Source organism: Schistocerca americana, chromosome 7, assembly GCF_021461395.2.
Source record: "Schistocerca americana isolate TAMUIC-IGC-003095 chromosome 7, iqSchAmer2.1, whole genome shotgun sequence".
Taxonomy (NCBI): domain Eukaryota; kingdom Metazoa; phylum Arthropoda; class Insecta; order Orthoptera; family Acrididae; genus Schistocerca; species Schistocerca americana.
This window is the reverse complement of record NC_060125.1, coordinates 129190486-129202658: the sequence shown is the minus strand read 5'-3', so window position 1 is coordinate 129202658 and position 12173 is coordinate 129190486. Positions and strand designations below refer to the sequence as shown.

Here is a 12173-nt window from a genome sequence, read left to right as displayed (position 1 = left end):
TAGTGACAGGTTGAAATGTTTTAATACTGTAATTAGATCATAGGTTCATTGGTGCTGTGTATTGTATGTGACTTAATTTGTGGTTATAAGGATTCCAGCATCACCTTACATTTCTTTAAAGCCTGATCTGTAACATTACTCTTATTATACATACAATATGACTTAATTAGCCTTTCCCCCATGTCCTGTCTCTACTGTTGCAGTCTTCTGCAATTGCATTATTACACTCTTTTTAATCGTGGGTAGAGACACTGTGAAAAATTTACAGACAACATTGGCACACAATATTTTCTATATCTATAATGCAGTACCATGTATATGAACCACATGATACACTGAACAAGTATATTTCTGTCCATGACTAGTGATCACATGTACACTGAACCACAAGTACACTGAGGATACATTCATCTGTAACTATCAGTTACACGTATGTTTAACATATTTAGTGAACATTCTGTTAGAGTATCCACACAGTAGCTATTAGAGTTGTTACTGATACAGTGGCTTCATTAAAATTTTTCATGTTTCTGGCGTATTTATTTCCTTAGCCTGGAATTCCTGTAGAGTCCTGGACTGGGAGATTACATGGGACAAAATAGTTTCCTTATGGTGTCTGTGCATTGTTTCCCTGCACTTCTTTGCCACTTACTTCTGCCCCTCAAGTTACTTTCTAAGTAAACTGAATCGCCCAACCTACAACTAAAGTAACATAATAACACATGGAATGCTTGCCGTTAGCAAACACACAATTAGCTTTTATTTTAGGTACCAAATTCCATTCTCTTTAGTGTTTGGATCTCACTTGTACTATCTACATTATTTCACTTCTACTCATTATGCTTTGTGCTATTTCTGTTAAGAACACATTTAATTTTCGTAGTGTGTACTGAAAGTCGTATTAATGCTTCCACCAAAACCGTACACGGTACACAAATATGGCGTGGAAGACAAGAGTACAACAAAGACCATTAGCGAAAAAATCGAATCTTCGTGTGATGAATGCATCAGCTCCTAACGGCTACTCTCGCACGCATGTGCGATGTTGACTTTCGACCGGCGTTCAAAAAGAAAAACTAAAAGACTCCGCTATCCAAACAATGAACAGTGTAGAACAGTGGTTCAGCTACAACAAGCTAATTATAAACAAAGAAAAGACAGTAGCACTGAACTTCTATAATGTAAAAGGAAGACACCACCCAAACTTAGGGACAGAGTTCTTGAAAGTGTTGACAGCACTAAATTTCTGGGATGCTGGCTACAGAGCAACACAAAATGGGAGGTACACATTGAATATTTGCAAAGAAAACTAAGCAAAACCTGTCACATGATACGGATCTTAAAAACTTGTTGCAGCAAAGCCAGCATGTTAAATGTATACTACTCCTATGTGCATTCTGTAATTAAATATGGCATAATCTTCTGGGGCAATACACCAACAAATATTAACTTTTCAGGGTGCAAAAGAGAATATTAAGAATTATTGAAGGGGTAAACAATACAAAATCATGCAGACCCATATTCAAAAAACTGTCAGTTTTTCCTCTTCCTTGCATTTTTATCTACGAAACATCAGTTTTCATCAAACAATATATCGAGAGACACCCTACATCTACATCTACTTGAATACTCTGCAATTCACATTTAAGTGCTTGGCAGAGGGTTCATCGAACCACAATCATACCATCTCTCTACCATTCCACTCCCGAACAGCGCGCAAGAAAAACGAACACCTAAACCTTTCTGTTCAAGCTCTGATTTCTCTTATTTTATTTTGATGATCATTCTTACCTATGTAGGTTGGGCTCAGCAAAATATTTTCGCATTCGGAAGAGAAAGTTGGTGACTGAAATTTCGTAAATAGATCCGCGCCACGACGAAAAACGTTTTTGCTTTAATGACTTCCATCCCAACTCGCGTATCATATCTGCCACACTCTCTCCCCTACTACGTGATAATACGAAACGAGTTGCCCTTTTTTGCACCCTTTCGATGTCCTCCGTCAATCCTACCTGGTAAGGATCCCACACCGCACAGCAATATTCTAACAGAGGACGAACGAGTGTAGTGTAAGCTGTCTCTTTAGTGGACTTGTTGCATCTTCTAAGTGTCCTGCCAATGAAACGCAACCTTTGGCTCGCCTTCCCCTTCCAACTGAAGTTGTTCGTAATTTTAACACCCAGGTACTTAGTTGAATTGACAGTCTTGAGGATTGTACTATTTATCGAGTAATCGAATTCCAACGGATTTCTTTTGGAACTCATGTGGATCACCTCACACTTTTCGTTATTTAGCGTCAACTGCCACCTGCCACACCATACAGTAATCTTCTCTAAATCGCTTTGCAACTGATACTGGTCTTCGGATGACCTTACTAGACGGTAAATTACAGCATCATCTGCGAACAACCTAAGAGAACTGCTCAGATTGTCACCCAGGTCATTTATATAAATCAGGAACAGCAGAGGTCCCAGGACGCTTCCCTGGAACCAGACATCTTATTAAAAAATGAAGATATACGTGCACACAATACAAGGCAAAAATCTGACCTTCATATGAAACAGGTGAGAACATCATTGTGCCAAAAAGGCACACTACATACTATGATAAAGATTTTCAATAACCTACCTAAGCATATTAAATAAATAGGTAAACTCTGTAGTTTTAAGGCTGAAGTAAAGGCATATTTAATTGATCATTGCTTTTACAGTCTGACAGAATATATAAAAGCCAAACAACAAAAATAAAGATGCATTATTAATATTCTACCTTGTATGTTGCCTGTAATGTTTGTTGTATGTATGAATCTTTGCTAAATTACTTCAATATCTAGTCCGTATGATTGCAATACAAACTGTATTTTATCTTGTAAATACCTAACCATGTCCAAGATCCTTGTATATATTCTATACATATGGGATTTGAAGGACTAAATAAATAAATAAATACTATAGACCACAGTCTAACATTAGACTGTGCTATAGACTGTGACGAAGAAGTTTCGACCACCGCCGTTGGCTACCCTGCAAGCTGAGTTGGAACTTGACAGTAAAACAAGTGAACGTGGAGAATTCGCGCGGTGGGTTTTGTGAATTTATGAGTTGGAAATATTTATATTATTATTGAAGGTACGTTTCAGAAAATAAAGCAACGTATTCTTGTATCATTGTCTTACTCTGGAAATCCGTAAATATTAAAGACTTCGTGTATTTAAATTCACTGCTCTTGGAAAGTCGAGCCATTAGGCGTAAAAGTTTTCGTTGTGTCATATAATGTTCAGCGGATAAAGATTTTACGTATGTATGTGTCTCAGTGACACTTTTAAAGTACCTTATCTAGTGAAAGTCTTAATTACCAACTGCTGTCCACATCACGGAAGCAGGATACTAAATTGATTAAGAGCTGCGAAACGTTGCCGATCTTGGTTTTTCTGACAGTTTTTGTACCCAAAACATTTCATGTTAACGCGGAGACAATTCAGACAGCGAAGTATTTTCTGACGTTTCCTTCACTGATGTGAAAAGCCTGCCGAGTGCTCAGTATTCAGCGACTTGCCTATTGACAGGGTGTTGGCCAGAATAAAATACCATTTGGTACTGACTTCAACCAAAAGTTCTCCGATGCATGCCATGCTAGAAAATGCCCTGGCTCCCGTTCCGCGAGCCCCACCCTTCATTGCCGCTCTCACTCTTCCGTACTCTGTTTCAGTAATTTCAGCCACATTTTATTAAATGTAAGAACAATTGTGCAACACGGAACTGACTTGGTGCCTAAGGTTACGGTAACAATTGTTGATTTCTCTTTATGTACATAATACCCATAAAAACTCGCATATGTTTAATTTTCTGTGCTTAGTTTTCTGTTAAGCCGTTGCTGTCATGATAGGGATGTGTCCAGTTTTGTATATTTCCGCCTTTGTCCCTTCATTCCTGTGTGGTATTCTCTCCACACATTATAATGTTACAGGTTGCTTTGTCTTCTCCCCATGATTGTTAAATCTATCTTCAAATGTCATCTGTATCAGGCTTTTTAACAGCTTGATACTGTGTCGATAAATTGATGGGCTTGAACTGGGAATTTTCTTATTAACCGCCTCAGATGCATAAAAACTTTAATGTATTGTACTAAAATGGGAAAGTAGGAGTTTTGATCAGAAATGCAGATGTAACTGGAATACTCAAATGTATAATGTCCATTTTACTGGCTGTGCCAACTCACACTAGACTTCTTCATTCCAGCCTGACATAGTCATCTGGCTATGATACAGTTCAGTCTGGATTGCAGGCTTATAAAGGAACATATATGTACTTCTAGTGTAGTACATGATCCAAAATATTCTTCCTCCCAATGGATCACGATCTTCACTAGATCTGTTTGGGTCTAGTAAACAGCGCTATCTAAGCCCCAACCCACAATAAATAAATGGCATACTATAAACAAAATGCAGTACTGACGTTTATCACTAAACATACAAACAAAAACAGGCCAGGCAACATTTATGTATCGTATATCATCAAACTTAAAAGAATTCATCAATTGCTCACATTGTCCATGAGACTCAGTTTCTCTGTATAGTTTATCAGAACTTTTCTATATGTGCTCCTGTCTTATTATTTAAATGTAGACTAGATTTATGTACTTAGCAAAAGCTCAATAAATTTCCAATTTCCCTCTTAATTGGACATCTCCTATGATTACTGGTTATGTCTGTCAATTGGAAGAGGGCAGTGAACGTAGAAGAGCTTTCCAGTAGGCATTCATGTGTCTTTGAGAGTTTTGTTGTGGCTTGTGCTTTCAATTCTGTTGTGTACTGTGATCCTTTCAATTTCGTATTCCACATAGGCACCAGCATTAGTAACACATTTTTCCAGTCTGAGTGCATCATTCGTGACAGACCGTTGCAACATATCATTTGGTACCTGCGCGTGCTCTTACCTGATGACTGCTTCTGAAGTGGCCAAGTCAGGCAGTTTTCTGGCATATACTTACAACCAACCCCAGAAGAAAAAATTGAGTGGTGTCATTTGACTTCTCGGTGGCCTCTCATTTCCACGATGTCCAATACCTGGAAAAGCATTGTCAAGCCATTCTCATGAAATCACTGCAAACAGGGGAGGTGCCCCATTGTACTGATTAGAACATCATCATGAATACCACACTACAATCAATGAAGGACATGCTGCAGTTTTTCAGTCATAACTTCAGAACTGTAGTTACTTAGACTGCAGTAATGGCAGTTATGGCAATTTATGAACCCACCCATATGGAACACGGCTTTGTCTGACCGCAACATCTGGTGTGTCTTCCATCAGTTGTAATGTGGATTCAGCAAACTCCATTAACATCACAGCCTTCAAGTGACAATGCTTGGACAAAGTGCGATTTCCACTGTCTCCAGTCAATCACTGTCTCCAGTCAACCACCTGAACCATATGTTAAACTAGTTTCCCTCTGATATTGTCTCAGGGACTTTGTTCATATGCTGCAACACTGCTGGTTTTACCTTCAGTGAAAACTCTCTTTGGGGGTCCATCACCTCTTTGGTGAACAACTGAACCTGTACGCAACAAATTCGCACGCAGTCTCTTTATTGTTTTCACATCCAGAGTTGTGTGTCTCTTCTCTCCCACCTCCACCATCATTGCACCATTAGAGGTGACTGCCTCTGCCCTAACTGCAGTATGGGCATGATCAGAAATTTCTAATCTCTGTGCCATCTTCACTTAATTCGTGGTTAGAACTGCAACAAACAACAGGTGTGTAACAATTACATAATGACATACAACAGAGCATAATGTATGGTACAGTGATTGATCTTACATTGCTTGTGATGGAATAGTAGTGAAATAAAATCAGGGATATGATAATGGATCTCCTTGCACATGCTGTTGAATTGCACCATGGTACAAAGCCAGTGTCAAACTGCGGGTCCTGCTATAACTGACTGGGTAAGTCAGTTCATAGATCAGAGGAAGGTCAAGATTTACCACCACCAAATCAGCACTTGTGTTGTTGGCTGATTTAGATACTATATAAAACTCTGATTGTGTTCTTGTTAATCAGTCCCTTTTTTCTGTTAGCTTGTTATGACGTTTAGAAGATTTATTTAAATTTGAATTATTTTTGTCTTTTTCCCAGAAATGACGTGTGTTGGTAAGATGTACCGTTCAGCATTTCTACTTCTGGTTATCAGTGTAGCTCTGGCCATTCCAAAACCGGAAGACAAAGAAAAAAAAGACAGAGTCTTGAACAATGTAAGTTATATTCACATATAATTTATGAGAATAATATATGTATCTTAATTTCACTAAATGGAAAACTTCCTTTTATTAGGATCTGAGTGATCAGGAACATTACCAGAATGCAGAGCATAATACCCAGTATGACCATGAAGCATTCTTGGGAGAAGAGGCAAAGACATTTGATCAGCTGTCACCTGAAGAAAGCAAAAGGAGATTGGGGTAAGGAGCTTCCAGTTGTGGAACTAAGATGAACTACATGATCATTAACACAAACAATATGTAAAACTCGGATACTTGACTGTATGTACTGATTCTGGAACTGGTTTCTTGGTTTCTGTTGTCTTCGTCTGGTAAATTTTGACAACTGGCTACACTGTAGATTAAGGCTATTGATGGTCAGAAACACTACCAGAACACAAAATGGGGGGGGGGGGGGGGGGAGGGGAAACTGTGGGATACATTTGATAAGTCATAGTAAGAGACTAGATCAGGGGAAGTGGCAATGTGTAGCAGAGCAGTGTTGGCAGAGTTCAGTGTGAGATATGAAAGGAAAGTAAGGTGTGTGTGTGTGTGTGTGTGTGTGTGTGTGTGTGTGTGTGTGTGTGTGTGTGTGTGTCCAACAAGAAAGCAGCCGTGATGTACAAAACTACCATCCAATATTCTTGACATTCATTCATTTTATAATCATAGAATGTATTCTGAGTTCAAATGTAATGAGTTAATTTGAACAGAATGACCTCCAAGCTAACCAAACAATACTAATAGTAACATCAGCCTTTTTGCAGATGATATAGTTATCTATAAGGAAGTGCACACAGAAAAAAACTGCACAAATATTGAGACTGATCTTGATAGGACTTCAAAGTGTTGCATAGATTGGCAACTTGCTGAAAATTTTCAATAATGTAAAATAGTGTGTTTCATAAAACTAAAAAAAAGGTAGTATTCTGTGACTAAAATATGAATAAGTCACAGTTGACATCACTCAGCTCAAATACCTACGGTAACAATTTGTAGGGATATGACCCGGAACAATTGCATAGCCTCATCGTAGGTAAAATGTGGTAGATTTCGATCAATTGGTGGACAGTTAGGAGAATGCAATCAATCTGCAAAGGAGATTCCTTACAAAACACTTTTGCACCGTGTCCTAGAATATTGCCAAGTATGTGGGGTCAGTGCCAGCATCTAACTGAGAATGTTGAACATGTACATGGCAGCACAAATGTTCACAGGTTTGTTTGACCCATGGGAGAGTGTCAAGGAGGTGCTGAAAGAAATCAACTGGCAGACTCTTGAAGATATATGCAAAATGCTCCATGAAAGCCTACTCAGTTTCCAGAACCAACCTAAATTAATGATTTCTGGAATATTCTTAAACCTACCTATTGCTTCCATAGAAACTGTGAAGACAAGAGTAATGTGATTACTGTAGTAACAAAGGTGTTTATGTAATTATCCTTCCCACACTCCATACGTGAATAGGATAAGAAAAAGTCCTAATAATTTCTACACAACCAGCCAAAAACTGTTACAGCTTATTCTTGAAAACTCAGGTTTTTAATTTCAAACAAAATCATATAGTGAAAACTCGAATGAGGAACATCAAAAATGTAAGGAAAGGAAATATTGTTACGGGGAAGGGTAAGGGATAACAGTGTATGGGTTGGGCGAGAGAAGTGTGCTGTCTGGCAGTGTGGGCTGGGGCTAGACTGCCAACAGGCACAGTGTTTGGAGGTGTGGAGGGAGAGCAGGAACGGAGCAAAAAAGGAGAGAAGGGAGGAAAGATGAGTGGCTGTGTAGGCAGAGAGTGGTGCACACAGAGGGTGGAAGATGAGAACAGTGATAGGACAGACAGAATAGGTGATAGGACAGAGGGGTGGAAACTGTTAGGTTTAGGGAGTGGGGACGTATGTTACTATAGGATGAGGCCGGGTAGTTTTGGAAGCGGAGATTGTGTTATAAGGATAACTCCCATCATCGCAGTACAGTTAAGCTGGTGGTGGAGGGCAGGATCCAGATGGCTCAAGTATTGAAGCAACCATTGAAATCAAGCATGTTATGTTCAGCTGCATGTTGTGGCGCAGGATTATCTACTTTGCTCTTGGTCACAGTTGGACAGTGGTTGTTCGTTCTGTGACATGACCTGTGATGGGATAGGATAAGCCTGTCACAGGACTGGAATAGGAAGTGGTGGATGGGCAAGTCTTGCACGTGGGTCTTCCACGGGGATATGATACAAGTGGCAGGGGGTTGGGATTGTGAGTGGCATAGAGGTGAACTAGGATGTTGTGAGGGTTAGGTGAGCAACGGAACATTACTTTTGGAAGAATGGGAATGATCTTTAGTAGTAGTGCCTGTCTGTGAAGACCTTGTTCAGACCCTTAGCATACTGGGCAAGGGAGTTCTTGTTACTGCAGATATAATACCATTCCTGGATAACTGGGCTGTATGGGAGGGGTTTTTTGTTGTAGAAGGGATGACAGCTGTCAAAATGCAGGCACTGTTGATGGTTGATGGGTTTAATGTGGATAGAGGTGTGAATGGAACCAGCAGAGAGGAGATGCTAAATGTATGTTGGCAAACTTGAGTTTGGAGAACCAGATGAAGTGGATGGCAAAAAAGATGTTGAGACTGTGAAGGAAAGAAGATAGGGTGTTTTGGCCCTTAGTCCAAACCATGAAGATATCAGCATGAATTCTGAATCAGGATTCCCAATCCAGATTAGGAGTTTGGTGTCTTTGGATGCTAGGAATATCTCTAGATGACCTATAAACAGGTTTGCATAGGAAGGTGTAATGAAGGTGCACATGGCTGTGCCACGGTGTATACCTTCCCGTCAACGGAGAAGTAAGACCATGGACATGAGGGATGTGGGTGTGTAGAGGGATGGTGTCAACAGTGACGAGTAGAGATTCGGAGCTGAAGGGGTGGGGATGGTGGAGAGTTGGTGAAGGTGGTGGTTGGTATCTTTGATGTGGAAGTCTACATTACGGGCACTTGGTTTGAGGTGTTGGTCAGTGAGAGCTGAAAATCTGTCAGTGGTGGCACAATAACGAGCCACAATGGAATGTCAAGGATTGTTGGGTTTGTGAATTTGGGGAGTGGCCTAAGGATTTAAGCAGGAATTGAAGGTTATGTTGGACTTCTGGTATGGGACCATTCTGGCAGAGTTTATAGATGGATGAGTCAGGCATTCTGCAAGGTGGTCACTGTGATTCATAACATCAGTGGTGGAACCTTTGTCTGTAGGTAACCTGATTATGTCAGGGTTTGTTTTGAGGTTGTGTATGGCTGGTCTTTCTTCTGCTTAAAGGTTGTTGTTCTGAGGAAGGGACCTGGGAATAGATGGTGAGGCCAAATTGGAGGATGACTGGCAGGTGGTTAGGTGGGAGGGGGAGAGGGTTATATTTGGATGGTGATATGAACTGCTAGAGGCAGAGTTCAATATTGGGATTAATTTGGCTTTGGCTGGAGGACTGGAAGCAAAGAATGTTTCCGTTGCAAGGATCAGGAGGAGGAGGAGAGTAGGCCTTTGACAGGTCCAGCATGGTTAAATTTGGATGCAGTGTTGAAGGTGAGGCTTTTGGATAGGACCGATACTTCTATGGGGCAGAGGGTTTTGGTGGAAAGCTTAAAAACAGTGTTACAGAAAAGCTTCAGCTCTGGTTTGGTGTAGTGTTGGCAGGGAGTTTAGGGGGATGTGGCAAGTTGAAAAAGTCAGCAAGGGAGGGTTTGGGTGCTGTTGGGGGTTGATGAGGAGGGACACTGTGGGTAGGATAATGTTGGCCTGCGCTGGCAGCTGCATGTCAGCAAGTTGGATAACTTATGGATGTGGTGTCTGGAATGATCCTCCAGGTGCTGAAGAGCAAGGCATTCAGTTTCAGAGATTAGATATATGGCTCAGGGATTGCACAGTAGCAGTATCTTGTGGAGGGGGCAAAGGTGATTCTGGGATGCCTGTGCCATGGAGATGTGTCTTTACAGTGCCAGGTCAATCTGAAAATGTGAAGGTCATTGTGGAAAGAAGGGTTGGGTGCAAAGAAAGAAACTTTTTATGGTTAGGTCATTGGGAGAGGGGGGATTCCATGACTTAGGCAGCATTTAAGAAACAGAATGTGGGACTGGGACTTAGTTGGGGAAAGGGATACTTTTCTGAACTGATGCAGACAGATGGAGCAGGAGTCCATTGTTGCAGGGGTGCCATAGGGGAAATGGGAATGACGTGGAAGTGGGCAAAACAAGGTGTTGGATGGTTGTGAGGGGAGCTGGATAAGGGAAAGGATGTGTAAAAAGTATATAAAGACATGCAAAAACACACAAAAATATGCACAGAAATGTAAAACATACAGAAACATGGGAGAAAAGGAATGATGATTTATAGGATTATTCGTGTGTTGCAGTAAGGGAAGAGAGGGGCAGGGGGATTGATTAGAGCGAGAGTTAAAAGCTCATGTGGTGCAGGTAGGTGTGAAAAATAAAATGCTTAAGTACGTAAGGATGAGGGAGGAAGTGGGATCAATATGAATAAAAATAAGTATCGTTGGGAAGAATTTCGGTTATTGGTTCAACAACCTACACAGATGATCATTGATACAGTGTGGCTCAGAAGTTTGTGTGGTGTGGAAAGCGGTGAAAGAAGAGAAGTAATGCTATAGAAAATAGTACAAGAGAAAAACATCAGAGGGTTGTGAGATGGAAGAAAAGCCATCAGGCAAAATCAAACATTGGAAACTCCAGGTTGGAATATCAACAATGTAAGGAAAAGGTAGATTGCGATTTACCGTAAAGATGACACATTAGGTTGTAGACTTTGTAATTTGAGCCACAGGACATTTCTTCAAATTCTTTCTGATATTCTAGCAATGTGTGTTTCACATGTTTAATTTCTGTGGCAAAAGGATTCTGAATCCACTCTGATTATTTCTAAGTTTTGGTAGAAAATACTTCTAAAAATAATTTTCCGGACATAACAAAGGATCAGTTACGTGCGCACCTAACAAAATCAGATTTAATGTTCGTTTGTTTGGCCATCAACCCCAGAAAGCAGAAAAATGTTATTTGTTTGTCTGTGTGTGTGTGTGTGTGTGTGTGTGTGTGTGTGTGTGTGTGTGAGTGTGAGAGAGAGAAGGAGGGGGGGGGGGGGGGGTTAGTCAGGGCAAGTTGTAGAATGTGAATGTAACAGCTGTTAGAGACTGGTTGAAAGTTGTAGTGTTCTGCTGATGTTTTGTGAAGAGTTCATGGAAGAGCGAGTAGGAAGGGGCAATTATGATGATAATCCTCTGCTGGAATTTTTGTGTGTTATTGGATCTATAATTGTACAATCAGTGAGTTGTTTGTCATGCGTACTTGATCATTCAACAGAGTTTTCTGTTGTGCTTTGACTTTTTGTATGTGGTAATTTTCTTGTGGTGTTAAAGGTGACTTGTACTGTTTGTAATTATTTTCGTGTCTTCTTCTCTGGAGTTTGGCTTGTGATTATGATCTTGTAGGTGCTCTGCAAATGTAGAGTGGTTTGCCCCATACATCCAGGCTCTCACATGTTTGTATCTGATATCAGACATTTAGCCTGTTTGTCTTGTAATATATATGCCATTAGAGGTGTTACACCTTGATATAAACTTGCTTTCTACTGTATGTGTGTATGTCTCTTGTCAGTTTCCAGGTTTATTTTTGGATAGAATTGTCTGTTGTGTGTGCTGTGTTTGTGCCCTGTCCTTTGAAAATGTTAGTGATTTTATGTGTGAGTTTGTATTTGTATCTTTTTGCATCCCTGGTACAGAAGCCTACTCCAAAAGTCGATGCCTCAACGCAGACTGAGGTGGTGAGTGTTGGCACTAACACCTGCAGCTGTCAGTGCTCTTGCAACGCAGCCAGTGTTTCAGAGCCAGTAGCCCCTACTCGAACGGCAGACAAAGGTACAGTGGCGAC

At 40.5% G+C, this 12173-nt stretch overlaps 1 protein-coding gene across 1 annotated transcript in view; it reads left to right on the top strand.

The window, feature by feature from the left end:
- Window positions 1-2976: 2976 nt before the first annotated feature.
- Window positions 2977-12173, top strand: part of LOC124621843 (calumenin) — a 33648-nt gene continuing 24451 nt past the window's right edge. Inside the window, exons 1-3 of the mRNA XM_047147288.1 lie at window positions 2977-3128; window positions 6139-6254; window positions 6334-6461. Coding sequence (XP_047003244.1) covers window positions 6141-6254; window positions 6334-6461 — 242 coding nt within the window. The 5' untranslated portion in view covers window positions 2977-3128; window positions 6139-6140. The remainder of the gene's footprint in view (window positions 3129-6138; window positions 6255-6333; window positions 6462-12173) is intronic.